Source organism: Stegostoma tigrinum, chromosome 23 (genome assembly GCF_030684315.1).
Source record: "Stegostoma tigrinum isolate sSteTig4 chromosome 23, sSteTig4.hap1, whole genome shotgun sequence".
Taxonomy (NCBI): domain Eukaryota; kingdom Metazoa; phylum Chordata; class Chondrichthyes; order Orectolobiformes; family Stegostomatidae; genus Stegostoma; species Stegostoma tigrinum.
The window spans coordinates 54,733,182-54,754,938 of NC_081376.1; the positions used below are offsets into that span (position 1 = coordinate 54,733,182).

Genomic DNA, 21,757 nt, shown 5'->3' on the forward strand with positions numbered 1-21,757 from the left:
GTGTAGCTTTTTAGCATGCTCAGGTTTGTTTAGCAGGTGCTGCCAATTGTCGATGTGTAGTTTTTAATTTTGCAGATATGGACTGGGTTGAGTACAACATGTACTGTTATTAGGCACAATAACATCTTCTGGCATAGATGGCTTTGCTACCACTGCCACACACTTACCTTCTCCACATTTTCGTTGTTACTGTTTTCGCTATCCTTAACTGTAAAGGTTTATTTTGCAGCATTGTGCCCCTGAATATCTTTATGTCTAAGAAGTAGCTTTTTATATTTTGTAAAGTAACAGAGCTAAAAACTTGTAAGTGGAAGATTTACTTAAGAATACTCTGTGAGAAATATTGGTATAATTACATTCCATAACTAAAGATTATATCAACATTGTTACTGGTCCTGTTTGATATCCAAAATTACATCAAAATAAAAATGTTTTTTCTACCTTTTGATTACATTGAAATTTTTTTTCTTAGCATTTTTTCAGTATAGGATAGTCAAACTTCATAATACAATAAATTGTTTGAAAAATTGAGTAAAATTAATGATTTAATATTTTTACATGCTTATGTACATATTTGTACACATATTCTTGAAATAGAAAGACGTGAAGAGCATGGCATGCGATAACTTGTGATATGCATTTGTTAATAACCCATTACTCCAAAAAGAATTCCACCTGAAGCTATGGTATCTCATAAATAAGTGTCCCAAAGATATTCTGTAAATAAATACCCAAAAATGTCACAACAAAATGTAATTTAATAAGGCATTTGTACAATAATAATAACAGCATTTTTGATAGTAAGTTTTCTGGAGAAACTGTTATACTGAATTAATGCGTTAGTAGATTTAAAAAAATCATTTAATTACATTTACATGTCTCATTAAGCAGACATTTATAATATGATCCAAACATTACCCCTCTCCAGAGCATTTCAGATCAGATATATAATCCAAGATATATGCCAAGACCCTTTTGACATTCTGACACACCGAATACGGTTTAAACCTCACCCTGGAAGGCTTTAGAAAAGTCTCAGATTAAGAGTCAGACTTCAGACAAATCCATGGCACTTAACTGAACAGTCATCCAGGAAATTTTAGACATAGAAGAACTAGTCTAACTCCTCAGTAACTTCAGAACTGATTCCCTCTCCACCCCTATCACTCATGTTGATACCTCCTGACATATCCTTTACTTAACAGTCCAAGTGTGATTTACTCTGACACACCCTCAACTAACTTTTTGCCCTTCATCGACCCAACACCCTTTTGAGACTATGCTATCCCTCATAACCTGGCAGGATAGCTGCAAGCTGACTATGATCCAACCAGACATGACTACCCTCTTGGCCCAACCTGATAAATCCCCAACTAGCCTTACTAACCCACTCTGACTACTTTTGGAACCACCTAACCAAATACGTCACATTCCAACCTACCTACCTATATAACCCTTATTCATCATTCACTAACAGTGCTGCTATAGAAAATTGGGGGAATGGGGGTTATCTTCTGCACATCCTCTTCACAGATCTCTGACAGGGTTTCTGTACTCACAGATATTTAAGATATTGCATTTGAAGTTGGATCCTTCCAAAGATAACCAGGTAAATGTGCAGTTTTATAGCTGATCAGCTTAGACACAGCAGGTCAGATGCTGACTGAAGATTTGGCCCCATGTTTATTACAGAAGGAAATATTGTGAACTAAAATATTTAGTCCATGAGTCTGTGGCTGTGTTAAGAAAGCTTTGCCAAAAGATATGTTAGAAAGAAGAGAATCAAAACTCTTTTCCTAATGCTAAAAAAAATCCCAATGTGAGCATGTTAATCCAGAGGTTTTCTTAAACTCCTTTCAGACTAAAAATACAACTAGACATTTTTCTTAGTTTCAGCTAATGTGCCCAAGTTGACTAATACAAGTGTCGCCACTTATTTCTCTGTCATTGATGAGGTTCATGACTGCTGAAAAAGAAACATTTTGTCAAAGCTTTTTGTCTTCAACTCCTTAGGTCATTTCTCAAGAATGCTAATTAAAGAAGCTAACAAAGCAAAAAGTTTTATCAGGTTGTCGCTTCTTTCTATCAGTATTAAAGTTCTGTACTACCAAACAATTATTTGACAATTCACTGTTTGTGGAACTATAGAGAGAACTACAAAGTTTTTATACCATAGTAAAATTCAGCAGTTATATCAAAATGATGTGACAGTCTTCACAAATACTGTAGTGTATACACATAGTTTTCATGACAGCATCAATAGAATATTTTGCATTATTCGGTGTAAGTGATATGCCCTTTTTAGGCAACAAGTGCAATTGTTAAGTGAAACCATGTTCACATCAGTTAGTGTTTAGACATTGTTTCCCTAGGACATTTTCTGCTCCATTTCAGAAGTGCACAGTATAAGACAACATTTTTTGTCATGCTTTTTCTTAAAATTACTCTTGATTTATATTGAAACGTGATATAATGGAATATATTTCACTGGAGTTTGTGGTACAGGTCAACAGGCAGACTTTCCCTAGCTTAAAATATTTTCACACCATGACTTGCTGCAGTGGATAATGGAGCACTGAGGCCCTCGGACATCTTAGTGAACAGTGAGACCAACAATGTTGATCCAATGAGATTTTAGGAACAAGAAAGAAACAGCATAAAAGGAGAAAAGGATTGTAAATAAGAGTTAAATCATCTGCAGAAACAGAACAGAGAAAAAACTATTATAGTGAGATGATCAAAGGAATAAGAAAAGAGAGTTTAAAAAAACTCTCAACAATTGGTTACATGAAGGAATGAGGCTGGACACTTCAAATTTGTTCATTTCTGATGTTGATATTAATTAGCATTACATTAACATCTGTCATTGTTTTAAAAATTACATCATAAACAGCAGATTTGTCTTCCTGTTAATTAACACCACTTCCTATGCACAAAACTCCTTGCCCTTAGGTGCTATTTCTTTCAAAACTTATTGGGTTTGTATCTTTTGAAAAGAAACAGAATAGCAAAGAACAAGATGCTATTTGTGAAAAGTGGCATTAATTGATCAGCAAACTCTGGAGATTTGGAACTTGCTGAACAGCCTTGTATGTGATGATTGAATGTCATATAAGTAATGGCCTGCAGTGGTAACACAACAACATTTTACAGCAAGGTCAGGCCCAATAATTTTACCAGCAAGTTTCCTGTACTGTTGATACTTTCAAGTTGGAGAACAGGCTAACTCACACTAATACACATTATGAACAAACTGTGATGGGAGCTACATTAAAGGAAAGAAGAGGACACTGCAAGTGCAAACTATAAGCAATCTTAAATCTATTGCTATCAATCTAAAATAGTACATACTGATTAAATTGATGGACAAATGCACACTTCTCTTCAAAACTACATTAATCGCGGTTTGTTTCATAAAGATATTACTAATGTAGGTAATGAAGGTTCTCCTAATTATCCACTGTAACCTCAGCAAATAATCTATGGAAATGCCAGAAGTACCATGTAAATGTTTACAAAATTATGGAAGAAAATCCCTTAATTGTTATTTTTTTTCAGAAACCAACACTATTGAGTGAAGCTGTCCAGGTACACTGTGTGGTAGACATAGCTGTTCATCAGCTGGTTTTTCTTACTGACTTTTAATCACAAACTGTAAGGACATCTACATAATTTACTAAAGGCACAAACAGATCTGTAAGGCTGATAGGAATGGGTGCGAGTAGCAAGAAATTGCAGATCACGTTATATGCATGTGATTTAGATTGGAACGAAGGTGCAATACTAGGTATGCTTGCAACATGAGCACACCAAGGATACTCGAGTTCAATTATGCCCAACGTGGGGATGGGATTGTAAAATATCTGCATTCTGAGCAGCCATAGCAGCTATAGATATCATTGTGTTGATTACATATTTTCTACACAGTCTCCTAGAAAACCAGTTGTATAGTATGTAGTAGCATTAAAATCGACATTAAAATAAATTTCACAAACAAATGGGATTTGCAAAAACTGGCACAGGAAAGGAGACAGCATATTCAAATAAATAATCATTAGAAGTTTTGAAGCAAAGTTGTCAACATCATAGTAGTTGGTACACAATTTAAAGCAACATCCTGCAGTCCAAAACAAAAAAAAGGGTTGGAGAAACTCAGCATGTCTGGGAGCACCTGAGGAGCGAGAAGCAGATTTAACATTTCAAGTTCAGTATGACATTTCTTCGAAACAGTCATACTGGACTCAAAACGTTAACTGCACGACAGTTTTAAGGAAGAAGGATTTGAAATGTTAAGTCTGTTTCTCTCTCCACAGACTTACGGAGTTTCTCTAGCACTTTATTTTTGTTTGTCTTAGATGTTGTAGAACTGGATAGCAGTTTGTAGTGATGTGTTTGGTTAGTAAACATTGTGCTTCTTTCACAGTATTAAGACATTCTTCCACTGCTACATAGACAAATATTAAAGGCATCATCCGTTAATAAACAGGAACAGTATAACAATAATTAGATGTACAAAAAGAGATACAAGTAGAAGAAATATGCTAATTTTTTGAAAAAAGTTTTCCAAATGATTTACAAAAAATGAATATTTGCAAGAATTTGTGCCCATAAAAATATGACTTTTAATACAGCAGAGGCAGAAGTTAAGAAGTTTTATGAGAAATACTTTCAAAAATGTTTATAGAGCGATCATTTACCTTGATCAGCAACAAAACGTTCAGGAAGGGTTTTCAATAAAAGTGAGCAATGGAAGAAAAGTTCCTGACATAGTAGGTGATCACAACACACAGCATACCTCTCTTATCAAGGTAATGCTACCTTTGAAATGGTCTTATTTCAGTTTTCCTGAATGCTAGACATGGTAGATCTCTTCTTCAAAATGAGTGAATCTCTCGTCAGTTTTTTGATAAGGTACTGTTTGTCACGACCGTGCTGCAAAAATAGTCACAACTGTAAATGGACATTCTGCGTCTTACACTTGAAAATAGTATGGAGAACCGAATATTTAAACAACAAATGCTGTCTTGATGTATGCAGCTAATTACCCCATATTCAATAAATGTAAAACCAAAACATTCCATTGTCTTACAACTAAGTTGTTAGGGTCTAATTATTCCTGCACTGTAAAAACTGTGATGATTTCAGTGTTTGTGTGACGCTAAGGCATATATGGTGCGTATCCCTCCGTCATCAGGATCATACTGAACGTAATCAAACAGACTGAGCCTGCAACACTCAGGACACATTTAATGCTATATGTGATTCCATGATACAACACGACTTGCTAAACAATTTAAGATTATCAGATTTTTTTATTCACAAAATCAGGGTGTCACCGGCTAGGATTTACAGCCCACCCCTATTGGCCAAGAGGGTTAGTCAAGCAATGTGACCCACTTACACTTGCTACAAGCTACATATGTTCATACACAAGGTCCTGTGCTCCACAGGAAGAGAAAATATGTGATTAGTCACTGATGCCCTTTTTGAATTAACCAAATGCATTGGGCACACAGACCCCTGGTGATTCTCTATGGCGATGTCTCAGCCTCCAAAGACTTGATTTGTCAATCAATCTTTCAATATAAACTGCAAGACAAAAATCTTTGACATGCTTGTTTTGTAAGCAATACTCAAGTTCCACACTACAAAACAAATACTTTGAGTCATCTAACAGAAGGCAGAACCTCTATGTAAAATCATGAATCAACAGCTTAAAAAAAAATGGGTTCCAAGTTTGACTGAACATTGTTTTAAATTCAGTGATGGGATGTGGGTTTCATTTGCTGAACCAGCATTTATTGCCCATCCAAATTTCCTTGCACACCTCAGTTGTCCATTTAGCATAGCTGCACCCACAGTACTGTTAAGGAGGGAGTTTGAGGAAGAACCAGCAACAGTGGAGGAACAGCAATATATTTCTAAGTCAGGATGGTGAGTGACTTAAAGGGGAATTTGCAGGTGGTACTGTTCTCATGTATCTTCTACTCTTGTCTGTATAGATGGTGGCAGTTGTGGGTTTTGTAGGTGCTGTCAAAGGAGCTTTGATGAATTTCTGCAGTGCATCTTGTACATGATATATATTGCTGTTACTGAGCATTGATGGTAGAGAAAGCAAATGGTTGTGGGTGTGGTGCCAATCAAGCAGGCTGCTAAGACCTGAATGGTATCTAAAGTGTTGTTGGAGGTGCACCCAAATGGGAATATTTAATCACATGCCTGATTTCTGCCTTGTAGATGGTGAACAGACTTTGGGGAATCAGATCAGTTACTCACCACAGAATCCCTTGCCACTGACCTACTCTTGTAACCATATGACTAGTTCAGTTCTTGGTAAATGGTAAGCCTCAGGATGTTGACAGTGGGGGATTCAACAATGGAATTGTCACTAAATGTCAAGGAGTGATGGTTAGATTCTCTCTGGTTGGAGATGGTCATTGTCTAGCACTTGTGTAACACTAATCGGAACGGTCTGCCCAGCATTTGGGGATGTGAAGACATCAATAAATAAAGCCACATTTCAGGAGAAATTTCTGGAATCTCATCTGGTATCCAGCCTGATCTCTTAGGAAGGGTCACCAGACCCAAACCCAAAATGGTTTCTGGCAGCTGATTTCTCTTCACAGATGCTTCCAGACCTGCTTTTCCAGTAATTTCTGTTTTTGTTTTCCTTACCAAGTCAGGTTGACCAGTGTGAGAATTTACCAAAAAGTGGCCAAAGCAAGGAATCCCTAGGAATAGTATCCAGAACCAGTAAGAGGAAGAATCTGAAGGACATTGCTGAGGAGTAACCAAATGGTCCTTGCACAGCCTTGTAGAGAAGACTCCCGTTTCTCCTGATACACTGAGCTCTAAAATAAGTTGATTTTGTAAATGTACCTTGTCTCCCACCACAGATCTGCTTTTGGCCTGCTGACTGTGGTATTCACAGAGTAAAGCCCACAGTACATTGCAAAACACCACACAATGATGTCTGAACATGAAGTTGCATAGAACATAGAACATAGAACATAGAATGGTATTGCACAGTATAGGCCCTTCAGGCAAAGATGTTGTGCTGAACTTTTACCCTAATACTAAAGTCTATCTAACCTCCACCCCTACCTTATACTATCATCCATATGCCTATCTAATAGCCAAGTAAATGCTCCTAATGTGGCCAATTCCACTACCCTGTCCGGCTATGCATTCCTCGCACCAACTGCTCTCTGAGTAAAGATCCTACCGCTGATGTCTCCCCTGTATCTACCTCCACTCACTTTAAAACTATGCCCCCTCGTAATAGCTACCTCCACCCTAGGAAAAAGTCTCTGGCTGTCTACTCTATCTATACCTCTGATCATTTTGTACACCTCTATCAAGTCACCTCTCATCCTTCGTCGTTCTAAAGAGAAAAACCCAAGGTCTCTCAACCTTTCCTCGTAAGACCTTCCTTCCATTACAGGCAACATCCTGGTAAATCTCTTCTGCACCTTGTCCAACCCCTCCCACATCTTTCCTGTAATGAGGTGACCAGAACTGGACACAATACTCCAGATGTAGCTGAACCAGGCTTTTGTATAGCTGGTGCATAACTTCACGGCTCTTGAATTCAATCCCTCTATTAATGAAAGCCAACACGCCATACACCTTCTTAATAACTCTATCCACCTGGGTGGCAGCTTTCAGGGAACTGTGAACACGAACCCCAAAATCCCACTGCTCCTCCACACTGCCAAGAATCTTTCCATTAACCCTGTATTCTGCTTTCAAGTTTGTCCTTCCAAAATGAATCACCTCATACTTTTCAGGGTTAAACTCCATCTGCCACTTCTCAGCCCAGCTCTGCATTCTATCAATGTCCCTTTGTAACCTAGAACAGCCCTCCGGCACTGTCCACAACGCAACCCACCTTCGTATCATCCAGAACAGGACCAGGAACCAGAACAGATCCTTTTTGTACACCACTCATAACTGAGCAACATGTTGAATATTTTCCATCTACTGCCACCCAAAATCTTCTATGGGTCAGCCAATTATGAATCCAATCTGCCACATTTCCCTCTATCCCATGCCTCCTTACTTTCTGCATGAGTCTACTATGGGGAAACTTATCAAACGCCTTACTTAAATCCATGTATACCACATCCACTGCTCTACCTTGATCCACGTGTTTGGTCACCTCTTTAAAGAGCTCAATAGGGTTTGTGAGGCATGATCTACCCCTCACAAATCCATGCTGACTATGACGAATCAAATTGTGCCTATCCAAGTGATAATAAATCCTATCTCTCAGAGCCCTTTCTGATAATTTGCCCACCACTGATACAAGACTAACTAGCCTGTAATTTCTGGAGTCATCCCGATTCCCTTTTTTGAACAAGTGAATGACATTTGCCTCTCTCCAATCTTCCGGTACTTTACCTGTGGACAGTAAGGATGAAAAGATAGTTGCCAAAGGCCCTGCAATCTCTTCCCTCGCTTCTCATAGAATCCTTGGATAAATCCCATCAGGCCCAGGGAACTTATCTATCTTCAACCTCCTCAAAATTCCTGGCACATCTCCCTTACTAACATCGATCTCCTCTAGCCAACCAGCCTGTTTCACACTGTCCTCCTCTACAACTAGGTCCCTCTCAGTTGCGAACACCAAAGACAAGTATTCATTAGGGACTTCTCCTATCTCTTTAGGTTCCGTGCACAAATTCCCTTTACATGTCTTGATCGGCCCTACCCTTTCTCTGGTCATTCTCTTATAGAATAGAGATCATAGAAGAACACAGCGCAGAACAGGCCCTTAGGCCCTCGATGTTGCGCCGACTGTGAACTAATCTAAGCCCATCCCCTATACTATCCCATCATCATCCATATGCTTATCCAAGGACTGTTTAAATGCCCCTAATGTGGCTGAGTTAACTACATTGGCAGGCAGGTCATTCCATGTCCTTACCACTCTCTGAGTAAAGAACCTGCCTGTGACACCTGTCTTAAATCTATCACCCCTCAATTTGTAGCTATGTCCCCTCGTACAAGCCGACGTCATCATCGTAGGAAAAAGACTCTCACTATCCACCCTATCTAATCCTCTGATCAACTTGTATGTTTCTATTAAATCCCCTCTTAGCGTTCTTTTCTCCAATGAGAACAGACCCAAATCCCTCAGCCTTTCCTCATAAGACCTTCGCTCCAGACCAGGCAACATCCTGGTGAATCTCCTCTGCACGTTTTCCAATGCTTCCACATCCTTCCTGTGATGGGACGACCAGAGCTGTACGTAATATTCCAAGTGTGGCCGCACTAGTGTTTTGTACAGTTACAGCATGCCATCACCGCTCCGGAACTCAATGCCTCTACCAATAAAACCTAACACACCGTATGCCTTCTTAACAGCACTATCAGCCTGGGTGGCAACTTTCAGGGATCTATGGCATGGACACCAAGATCCCTCTGCACATCCACGCTACCAAGAATCTTTCCATTTTCTGGTATTCTGCCTTCCTATTATTCTTCCCAAAGTGAATAACCTCACAGTTATCTGCATTGAACTCCATTTGCCACCTTTCAGCCCAATTCTGCAGTTTATCCAAGTCTCCCTGCAACCTGCAACATTCTTCCACATTGTCCACCACTCCACTGACTTCAATGTCATCTGCAAACTTACTAACCCATCCAACTATGCTTGCGATCAAGTCATTTACAAAAATAACAAATAGCAGTGGTCCCAAAACAGATCCTTACGGCACACCACTAGTAACCAGACTCCAGGTGGAATATTTTCCATAAACCACCACTCGTTGCCTTCTTACAGAAAGCCAGTTTCTAATCCAAACTGCCAAATCTCAGTCAATCCCATGCCTCCGCCTTATTTCCAATAGCCTACCAATGTTGAACCTTATCAAAGGCTTTACTGAAGTCCATGTACACCACGTCAACTGCCCTACTCTCATCCACATGCTTGGTCACCTTCTCAGAAAACTCAATGAGGTCTGAGAGACACGACCTGCCCTTGGCGAATCCATGTTGACTATCTCCAATCAAATTGTTGCTTGCTAGATGATTATAAATCCTATCCAAAACTTTTCCTACAACAGACGTAAGGCTCACAGGTCTATAATTACCTGGGTCATCTCTACTGCCCTTCTTGAACAAGGGCACAACATTTGCAATCCTCCTGTCCTCTGGTACTAAACTTGTAGACAATGACGGCGCAAAGATCAAGGCCAAAGGCTCTGCCATCTCCTCTCTAGCTTCCCAGACAATCCTCGGAAAAATCCCATCCGGCCCAGGGGGTTTACCTACCTTCACACCTTCTAGAAGTGATAACACCTCCTCTTTACTAACCTTAATCCTTTCAATTCTAATAGCCCATAACTAAGTCTCCTCCTCTACAATGTTCTCCTTTTCCTGAGTGAAAACAGGTGAGAAATATTCGTTTAGCACCTCTCCGATCTCCACAAGGTCCACATACAACTTCCCACTTGTGTCTTTGACTGGCCCTATTCTAACCCTCGTCATCCTTTTATTCCTCAAATACCTATAGAAAGCTTTAGGGTTCTCCTTTATTCTACCTGCTAATGTTTGCTCATGTCCCTTCCTCGCTCTTCCTAACTCTCTCTTTAAATCCTTCGTAGCTAATCTGTAACTCTCCATCACTTCATCTGAACCATCTCAACTCAACGTCACATACGCCTCCCTCTTCCGCTTAACAAGAGATACAATTTCTTTAGTAAACACAGTTCCCTTACCTTATCACTTCCTCCTGCCTGACAGGGACATGCAATATCTGTTCCTTAAACCAGCTCCACATTTCGATTGTCCCCATTTTGCTAACCCATTCTATGCCTCCAAAGTCTTGCCTAATCGCATTATAATTGCCCTTCACCCACATATAACTCTTGCCCTGTGGCATGTTCCTATCTCTTTCCATCACTAAACTAAACGTCTCTGAATTATGGTCACTCTCTCCAAAGTGCTTACCTACCACTAAAACGAATACCTGGCCTGGTTCTTTACCAAGTACCAGATCCAATGTGGCCTCCCCTCTTGTCGGCCCTTCAACATACTGTGTCAGGAAACCCTCCTGCACACATTGGACAAAAACTGATCCATCCGACGTACTAGAGTTATAGCATTTCCAGTCAATGTTAGGGAAGTTAAAGTCTCCCATAATGACCACCCTGTTCCTTTCACTCCTGCCCAGAATCGTTTTGCCAATCCTCTCCTCCACATCCCTGGAACTTTGCAGAGGCCTACAAAAAACTCCCAGCAGTGTGACCTCTCCTCTCCTGTTTCTGACCTCACCCAGACCACCTCAGTAGACGAAATGTTCTTTCAGCCACCGTTATATTGTCGTGGACTAACGAAGCCACACCTCGCCCTCTTTTACAACCTTACCTGATCTTAATGAAAGATCTAAACCCTGGAACCTGCAACATCCATTCCTGACATTGCTCTATGTCTCTTATTCCTCACCTATGTGTAAAAAGCCTTGAAGATTTCCTTGATCCTATCTGCCAAGGTTTTCTCATGCCCCCTTATAGCTCTCCTAAGATCTTTCTCCAGCTCCTTCCTGGATAACTTGTATCCCTCTTGAGCTTTTTCCATTCCTTGTTTCCTAAACTTTACATATGCATCCTTCTTCCTCTCAACCAGTCGTTCAACCTCTCTTAGAACCAAGGCTTCCTTACTCAACCGCATCTTCCCTACCTGCTAGGGACAAACATATCGAGCACACGTAACATGCATTCCTTAAACAATCTCCACATTTCAATAGTGCTCTTCCCTGACAGCATCTGTTCCCAATTTATGTTATCCTGTTCTCGCCTAACTGAATTATAATTACCCTTCCCCCAATTATAAACCTTACCCTGATGTACGTACCTATCCTTTTCCACGACTATTGTAAAAGTAAGAGAGTTATGATTGCTACCACCAAAATGCTCTCCTACCAACAGGTCTAACACTTGGCCCAGTTCATTGCCAAGCACCAAATCCAAAGCGGCCTCTTCTCGTGTTGGTCTATCTACATACTGTCTCAGGTTTCCTTCTTGAACATACTGGACAAAATCTGTTCCATCTAAACTATTACAACTAAAATGTTTCCAAATATTTGGAAAATTGAAGTCACCCATGACTACAACCCTGTGACTTCTGCACATTTCCAGTATCTGCCTCCCAATTCGCTCTTCTACTTCTCTGCAATATTAGGGGGTTTGTAAAAAATCCCCAACAAAGTGACTGCTCCTTTTTTGTTCTGGGCCTTAACCCAAACTGACTCTGTAGACATATCATTCTCAAATTGCCTTTCAGTAGCTGCTATACTAGCCCTGACTAGCAATGCCACTCCCCCGCCTCTTTTTCCACTCTCCCTCTTTCTTTTAAAGCATCTAAATCCCGGAACTTCCAACAATCATTCCTCTCCCTGAGTTACCCAAGTTTCTATTATAGTTCCAAGTCCCAACCCATGCTCTAAGTTCATCCACCTTATTTCTGATACTTCTAGCATTGAAGTATACACACCTCAAACTATCTCTGTGTCCACAACTACACTCTATCGATTGCATTTCTTGATAAACAACCTCACTCCTTGTTGTGTCTGTTGGAAAGCTGAATACCTCATTCTCTGAATTATAAATCCAGTTCCTCACCCTGTGCCAATCTAGTTTAAACCATCCCATATAGCTTGAGCAAACCTCCTTCCCAGGATATCTGTGCCCTTCGGGTTCAGGTGCAACCTGTCCTTACTGTACAGGTCCGACCTTCCCCAGAATGTGCTCCAATTATCCACATAACAGAAGCCCTCCCCCCTACACCAGTCCTGTAGCCACATGTTTAGCTGCACTCTCTCCCTATTTCTTACCTCGTTATCACGTGGCACTGGTCGTAATCCAGAAATAACTACCCTGTTTGTTCTGGACTTCAGCTTGCAACCTAACTCCTTGTACTCGTTTCTCACATTCTCAGTCCTTTTTCTACCTATGTCATTGGTACTGATGTTTACCTTGCCTGCTGGTTCCTCACCCTCCCCCTTAAGGATCTTGAAGGCAACAATCTGAGACATCATAGACCCTGGCACCCGGGAGGCAACATACCATCCGTTCATCTCAATCGTGCCCACAGAACTGCCTTTCTGTGCCCCTTACTATCGAAACCCCACTACAATTGCTCTCCTATTCTCCCCCTTCCCTTGTGTGCCACAGTGCCAGGCTCAGTGCCAGAGACCTGTTTGCTATGACTTTCCCCTGGTAGGACATTCCGCCCCAACAGTATCCAGGATGGTATACTTATTATTGAGGGGAACGGTCACAAGGGTTCCCTGCACTGTCTGCCTATTCCCTTTCACCTTGCCAAGCAGCATCAGAGGAGCAGGAAAGCTTGATGTTTCGGGTCGGGACCTTTCCTCAGAGCCTTCTTAGATTTTTGAAAAAAATGGTTTTGAAGAGATACCTAAACTTTAATATGCATCATACACATACAATCAAAAGCCATGGACGATCTGCTAAACTGGCAATTAATCACATCAGATGAATATCGTTGCAAATTTAGGTTACGATTATGGAATTCAAATTACTCACCATAGCCAGTTGTTCTCTCAACTGATCAATGACTCGTTTATGTGCTCCAGCCAATGCAACCAGATAGAAAAGGATAAGGCTGAAAGAACGAAAATTGAATGATGTATTCACTTCAGTATAGATAAGAACTACATATTGTGCCCCAGCTCCAGTCCCCAGCCCACAGTGATACTACATTTTCAGACCATATCACTTCATTATTTGCCATTTCAGCATGGCTTATTTGCTGAAGTTTTAAGCAGATCATTGAAATGCTCAGCAATACATTATATTTAATAATGATAGCTCACATTTAAAAAGCATTTTATGACTGAAAGGAAATCTATGTGTATACTTTCAAGAAATATATGGTTTTGTTGCCTTTCCTCAGTTTAATGCAGTGAGAACAGCAGAACAGTTCTGAAGATGGGTGACTAGACCCAAAACGTTAACTCTGCTTTCTCTGCATTGATGCTGCCAGATTTGCCGAGTTTCTCCTATAATTTCTTTTTTCTGTTGTTGATAATAGAGTATGAATTTGGTCAGGTATTCTTGCAACTCTGGAAGTTAAAGTTTCAAATTACTATAGTTGACACAAAGCTCGCGACTAATAATTTGCTATTTGTAATTGGTAATACTGTTTCTTATGGATATATTCACAAACATTGCGGTCCTCCTGCTCTATTGACGTGAGAAGGAACATGGGAGCGGTGTGCCCACAATGCTCATAATATAATGCAAAGGATATTAATCAATTCACAGTGGGTTGTCAGAAATTCTCTTCTGATCTCCCCGCATCTCTGTGGGTTTTGTGCGCGTTCAGGAATATAGTCTACTTTCAATTATTATTCTTTTCTTCCCTGGAAAACTCTTATAGCATTTATTTTGAACACTTTCTCCCAGAGTGGGTGGGAGATGCACCTGGAGAATTCAGAACAATGCTTAGCATGTCGCACTGAGAAAAGATTTTAATTTTTGCCATTATATGATCCTATGGATCTATATAGTCAACATGTTCTAGACCACTACCTGTAATTTTGTAAAAGGTTCTTTTCTCAAATTCCCCTCATATCTTTTGTCCATAACTTAAATATCTTCCCGAAGTGCTTATACCATCATGTTAATGCAAATAGCTTTCCCTATCTATCTAAATAGATAAAGGGATAATAGATAAACTCTTGTAGACCCCCTTTCCATGACTGTCAGCAACCCAGCCTTTCCAACCTAACCTTGTAAACTAAAAAAATCCTCTAAGACTGTCTGGAGGATGCTCACATTCATCCTAAAGTGCAGTGATGAGAATTGAACACCATCCTCTAGTTGTAGCCAAAGCATAGCTTTATAAAGATTCAGCACAACCACCCAATTTTTGTATTCAATGCCTATACTTATGAAGCCCAAGATTCCACTTGCTTTGCTGGCTACTCTTTTAGTATGACCTGCAAACTTCAAAGATCTAAGAGCATGAAGCCCTAGGTCCCTCTGTCCCGATCCTTTAGAACTGACATTAAGTCTAACATCAAATCAATACTTGCATCTTCCTGCCTCTTCTGCCAAGGTGCATCACCTCGTACTTCTCTGTGTTAAATTCCATCTGTCAATTTCCTGGTCATTCTGCTGTCTGATTATCCATATCCTGTTTCAATTGGTTGGTATCCTCATTGTCATCAGAAAAAGTTTATATTTCATGTTGTATTCCAATATTCAAGTCATTTATGAATTCACAGTCAGAGCCATACAGCACGGAAACAGACCCTTCGTTCCGACTTGTCCATGCCAACCAAGTTTCTCAAACTAAACTAGTCCTACCTGCCTGCATTTGGCCCATATCCCTTTAAACCTTTCCTATGTACGTAACTGTCCAAATATCTTTTAAATGTTCTAACTGTATTTGCATCTATACTTCCACTGACTGTTTATCCCACGTACAAACCACCCTCTGTGTGAAAAAGGCTGCTCCTCAGGTACCTTTTAAATTTTTCTCCTCTCACCTTAAAAATATGCCCTCCAATGCTGAACTCACCTACCCTGGGGAAAAGACCTTTTCTATTCACTTACCTATGCCCCCTCATGATTTTGTAACTCTCTTTAAGGTCACCCCTCAACCTCCTGTGCCCCAGAGAGAAAAAAAAACAGCCTAACCAGCCTCTCCTTAAAACTCAAACCCTCCAGACCTGGCAACATTCTTGTAAATCTCTTCTGAACCTTCTCCAATTTAACAATATCTTTATTAGTATTTCCAGCACTGATTCCTACAGAACCTCAGAATCAACCAGCCTCTAGTCCAGAAAACAGCCATTTCCACAACTCTCTATTTTCTGTCCTTAAGCAAATGTCTTACTCAATCCAACACTGACTGCCCTATTCCATGAGCTTCTTATTTGGTTGACTGACAAGTAGTTCTTAGGAGTGGCCTTGCATCTTTTCCTGAACAAGGGATTTACATTTGCTAATTCCAATCCTCTGGCCCATCCTCCTTATCTGGATAAGGTTGTAAGCATTTCTGTTACTTTCACACCCATTCCTTTAGTCATCTGCAATATAAACCATTTCAACCAGGCATTCTACCTACACTAAGCATAGCCAGCCTTGCCAATACATGCTGCTCATCACTTTTCACCACATTCATTTCCTCTAGCTCCTTCCTTGGCTCAATGCATTTTCCACGGGGTCTGTGAAAATGCCTTTCGAATTTTTTTTACATTAAATGGTCTAAATAAATAGAATTATGGGAAAAAGTGTACATGTATTAAATGACGTGGAATGATATATTAATAATGTAATTATTATATGATTTCAAGTCACACCTATGACAGGGATGATCAGAATACTACAGATGACATGAAAACAGTGGTAAGTAGTGAGAAAGGAAAGTTTTGGATACTGGACAATACAGGTGGGCTGGTCAGATGTGCTGAACTGTGACAAGTAAAAAGTGTGAATTGAGGCATTTTTGAGGACTAATACGCCAAGGAAGTACACGTTGAATGGTGGTACCCTAGGCAGTTCAAAGGTACAGAGGGACCTTGGTCTGCATTTCCATTGATTCTTAAAGACAGCAGAATAGGTGGATAAGGTAGTTTAGGCAGCATATGCGATACTTGCCTTTATTAGCTGAGATTTGGAATACAAGTGTAAACTGGTTACAAATTGAGCTGTATAAAACATCAGTTAAGTCACAGCTACAATACTGTGCGCCATTCTGGTCACTGTACTATAGAAAGGATGTGATTGCATTAGAAAGGGTGCAGAAGAGATTCATCAGGATGTTGCCTTGTGGAGAGACTAGATAAACTGGTACTTTTTTAAGAGCAGGGAAGACTTAGAGATGATTTGATTGAGGTGTGCAAACGTATTAGAGGCATACATAGGGAGGATATGGAGAAAATTTTGTCCTTAGTGGAGGTGTCAATACCAGTGAGCATAAATTTCAGCTTTGGAAAGAGGGTTTCGGGGCTTTAAAGAAAATTTCTCACTTACTAGAACTCTGCCTGAAAAGCTGGTGAAGGCACAACACTCACAACATTTGAGAAGTACTTAGAGAAAAAATGGAAACACAACAACAAGGCTACAAGCCAAGTGCTGGAAAACAGAATTAGAAAAAAATAGGTATTTGATGATTATTCTTGGTACAGCGGGCGGAAGGGCCTTTCCTGAAAAACTCTGACTCCAGAATTTTATGTAATTAGTGTTTTAGAACACAAAAAATTCAGTAACAATTCAATAAGCAACAATTCAGTACTTTACTTTGTTTACAGGAGGTAAACTTCATAGCTTCTTTTGAAAAATTATGAATGATTTGTTTGTCACTAAATCCACATTAATAAGTGGTAAACATTTTGTAACACAACTGGAAAAAAACAACTGATATTTTACCATAAAATACTTCTTACCATACAAATAAAAAGAATGGCACTGCAAAAGCCTCAGATGCCAAACCATACAGAAGTTTGTTAAAGCCCTTGGGGAAACGATCGATAGTTGCTGGTATGACATGCCATGATATATTGTATTTAACAAATGGCCCACAAGATTTGGATGATTTGATCCTGATTAGAAGCAAAAATAAATTATTTTAGTTCTAATACGAAAACAACCAAATTACTTCAAGAGCAAGTCCTTTCAAAATCAAAAACATAATTTGGCTACACCAAATAATAGCAGGTTTTACCCCTTTATAAATCCTGCTATCATTTTTCTCTTACATTTTCAATGTTTTTTTTCTCGCCAGCTGTAAGCCTTTTAAAAATGTTAAAATTTCCAACATGAACATTTGTGTAGTTTTGGTAAATGATTGAATTTTTGAAGCTAATTGTCTTTTACATTCTGGAGATGCAGCAGTTATCAATACTAAAAGTCAAATGATAAGCTCAGAGACTGGAGATCCTTAACAAATATGTATGATTGCATATAAATATGTTCATTCAAGATATATCAGGTTGTGCAGGCTGCATTAAACCAAAATATAGCAGGGTACTTAGAAAATCATTGTGATCAAGCAGAGGTGACATAGTTTTGTGAAAGGGAAATCATGTTTACTAATTTATTACAGTGCTTTCAGAAAGTAACAAGGAAATCATGTTTACTAATTTATTACAGTGCTTTCAGAAAGTAACAAGGAGATGGATATAGGCAAATCTGTAAATGTGATGTATTGGGATCTCCAAAAGGCTATTGGTGAAGGTGCCACATCAAAAGTTGCTACGCAAAATAAGAGATCCTGGCGTATGGATGACATGTTAGCCAAGATAATCAGAGGGTTAGATAGGATGGATAGGGAGAGCCTTTTTCCTAGGATGGTGACGGCGAGCACGAGGGGGCATAGCTTTAAATTGAGGGGTGAAAGATATAGGACAGATGTCAGAGGTAGTTTCTTTACTCAGAGAGTAGTAAGGGATTGGAACGCTTTGCATGCAACGGTAGTAGATTCGCAAACTTTAAGTACATTTAAGTCGTCATTGGACAAGCATATGGACATACATGGAATAGTGTAGGTTAGATGGGCTTCAGATTGGTAATGGCAGGTCAGCACAACATCGAGGGCCGAAGGGCCTGTACTGTGCTATAATGTTCTATGTTCTATAACTGGAAAGAGACTAGAGAAAAATTTGACCTTTTTTTGGGTTAGCAAGCTGTCAGAGATAAAGACGAAGTTATCCACTTTAGTAGCAAAATCAGGCAGGCGGATTATGAATGGGGATAGTTTTGCAAAGGGGGAGGAGCGTTGAGACTGGAGTGTCCTCATGCACCAGCTGTGAAAAGTGAGCATGCAGCTGCAACAGGTGGTAAGGAAGGCAAATAGTATGGTGGCCTTCATAGCAGAATGATTCAAAGACGGGAGCAGGGATGTCTTGTTGCTACTGCACACAGCATTAGTGAGACCACACCAAGAGTATTGTGTGTATTTTTGGTCTCCTTATCTGAGGAATGATGTTCTGGTTATGGAGAGTGCAATGAAGATTTAACAGACTGATTCCTAGGAGGACTGACATATGAAGAGAAACCGGATTGGTTCACTGGAGTTTAGAAGATTCATGGGCATCTCACAGAAACCTATAAAACTTTACAAAGATTAGACAGAGTAGGGATGCAGGAGGCATGCCCTTGATGACAAGGGAGTCTAGAACCTGGAGTCACAGTCTAAAGTGTAAGGGGTAGGCCTTTTAGGACAGAAATGAGGAGAAATTTCTTCACCTAGAGATGGTAAGCCTCTGGAATTCTCTGCAACAGGAAATGATTTAGGTCAAAACATTAAAACTTTCGAGAAAGACATAGATATAACTCTTAGAACTAAAGAGATCAAAGGGTATGGGGAAAAAGCAAGACGAGGGTACTGATCAACCACGATCACACAGAATTTCAGTGCAAGCTTGAAGTGCCAAATCATCTACTCCTGCTCCTAAAATGGAGAATGGGACTCTTGCCTCTCAGTGGGTGAACTTCCTATCCCAGGAGTTGCTAGCCAAACTGCAGTTCAGGCAGCACCAACAACTGTGGGGATATAAACAGCCTTACGAAGAAGACTCAGTACATCTTCAAGTGGTAAGACAATGGTATTGACAGGGACCGTGTCTGAGTTTGCATTAATCTTTGAAGGTGGCAGGAGATATTAGGAAAGTAGTTAACAATGCATTTGGCATCTTGGGCTTCATATATAGAGGCACCGCAGACAAAAGCAGGCAAATTATGCTGACTCTTTAAAAGATTTGGCAAGACCCCAACCAGAGTACTGGATGCAGTTCTGGTGGTCACACTGTCATAAAGATGCAAAGATCTTCGTGAGGGCACAGAAGGGATTTACCTGAACGGTTCCATGGATTGGGGTGGTGTGAAGTTCAGTTTAGTTACAATGTTAGGTTGGAAATGATTGGTGTGTTCATCTAAGAAATTGGATAGATACTTGAAGGAAATAAACCTGCAAGACTTCAGAAATGACTGAGGGTGTGGGACAGAGTGAATTGTTCTTAAGGGATCCAATTTGGACTCAGCACACTGAATGACCTCTCTCTCTTTCATAAATGATTCCACCATTTCAACAAGTAACTCATTCATAATGGGTGAAATATCACTTTGTGCAGTGCAACTAGAAAAAAATAGTCTGTTAATACTCAATACTCACACTCCAACACTGAAAACAATAGGCACACAGGCTAAAGGAAGTCCAATTAACAGCACTGCCAGAAAGAAGAAGTTAGAGCTTGATGCCCGAAAAGGTCTGGTGGAAGGGCGACAGTTGTTCATCAGAGATATCTGGAAGATTCAGAAGACATTGTAAGTCGCAATTCCGCCAAGCTCTGCTTTCCTCCCTTCATTTCCTGCCGATTTTTCCTTTTGATTACACTTTCAAATGGCCATTACTTGTTCTTGTAGATTGTAGATGGGCAAGATATTTCAACAATGGGGCATCAGAGCCAAACCAGATTGTTTCTTCCTATATCAATATGTTGCTAAATAATAACTATTATTAATTGGCGCATTCTGCATGGCAACTCCTCTACCAATTAAAATCCATTTACTAATCAGCACTCTTCTTTCATACAGTATAAGTATTGATATTCTCCCCGAAATGGCATTGTTGCAAAATGTCCTGATGAGTGCTGAGAAGACAAAAAGCTTCAACAAAATCTGTGTTCTTCAGCAATATTAAAGTTCTGTACTACCAAATGACTGATTTTTCCTTATACTTGGATATGACTATCATCGTTGTCCCAAGCACCCGATAAGCATTTATTAAACTGACATTAGGTAATTCACCACAAGCAAAGAACAAAAACTGCTGCCTTCATTACTATTATCTACAATTACGCTTTCTCCACTATGAGTATAACACTATAGAATATCCTAGGTGTTAAAAATGCTTCACAAATGCAGTTTTATGCATCTACTCTACTACTTAGCCACTCACTGATGTAACCCACTCAGTCATTGTGGGAACCTCAGTGGGAAGCTCAAATTAAATTTCCAGAAGTCTACAACAGATCTCAGATTTTGATTGCTACTAATAGAACATAGAACATAGGACAATACAACGCAGAACAGGCCTTTCATCCCTCGATGTTGGGCCGACCTGTGAACTAATCTATGCCCCTCCCCCTACACTATCCCATCATTATCCATATGCATGAAAAATGATTGAATATTTTTTAAATGATCACATCCATCAGTCAGAAATGCGAAATAAAATTTAAGGAATTAATTCAACCTGGTTGCCTCATACCATTGAAGAAAGCTATTTTTCTTCACAGATATATTCTGTAAGATAGCTCACCTTTTTGATATAAAATATGATGAAGTATTTGATGGTTGCTATTCCAGGGAGCAGTGGGGAATAAAATGTTCCTATCCAGCAGATAGTCTGACCATACACAATTTCTAACACATTTTGAGGAACTGAAAACTGCTGCTGACCCCACCACTTGAATGGGGCCCATGTGCAATACGTTACAATTAACCTGAAAGATAAAAATATTAAAGACATAATTATGTTCTTAGAAAATGTGGAATCCTTTGCTAAGCTGCACTTTTTGATAAACTTAAAATTCAACGGCTAATGTGATCTAACAAGTTGCAAAAAGTTAATGAAATAATCCTAAAATTAAAACTGTGCTGAATGACACAATAAAAGAAATGGAAATATAAAAAAAAGTTTATATTTTCACTGATGTATTAAGTTAGTTTCTTTTCAAAAATAATCAAGCTTTAACAAAACTTCTCTCCCCTCACCA

General features: G+C 39.6%; 1 protein-coding gene across 5 annotated transcripts in view; it reads right to left on the reverse strand.

Moving 5' to 3' along the window:
- Positions 1-740: 740 nt before the first annotated feature.
- Positions 741-21,757, reverse strand: part of LOC125462435 (transmembrane channel-like protein 7) — a 103,148-nt gene continuing 82,131 nt past the window's right edge. For all 5 annotated transcript variants that reach the window (XM_059654204.1, XM_059654205.1, XM_059654203.1 and 2 more), the window contains 5 exons: positions 21,301-21,484; positions 20,152-20,282; positions 17,426-17,581; positions 13,554-13,632; positions 741-4,932 (listed from right to left, as the gene is read on the reverse strand). In XM_059654204.1, coding sequence (XP_059510187.1) covers positions 4,837-4,932; positions 13,554-13,632; positions 17,426-17,581; positions 20,152-20,282; positions 21,301-21,484 — 646 coding nt within the window. In that variant the 3' untranslated portion in view covers positions 741-4,836. The remainder of the gene's footprint in view (positions 4,933-13,553; positions 13,633-17,425; positions 17,582-20,151; positions 20,283-21,300; positions 21,485-21,757) is intronic.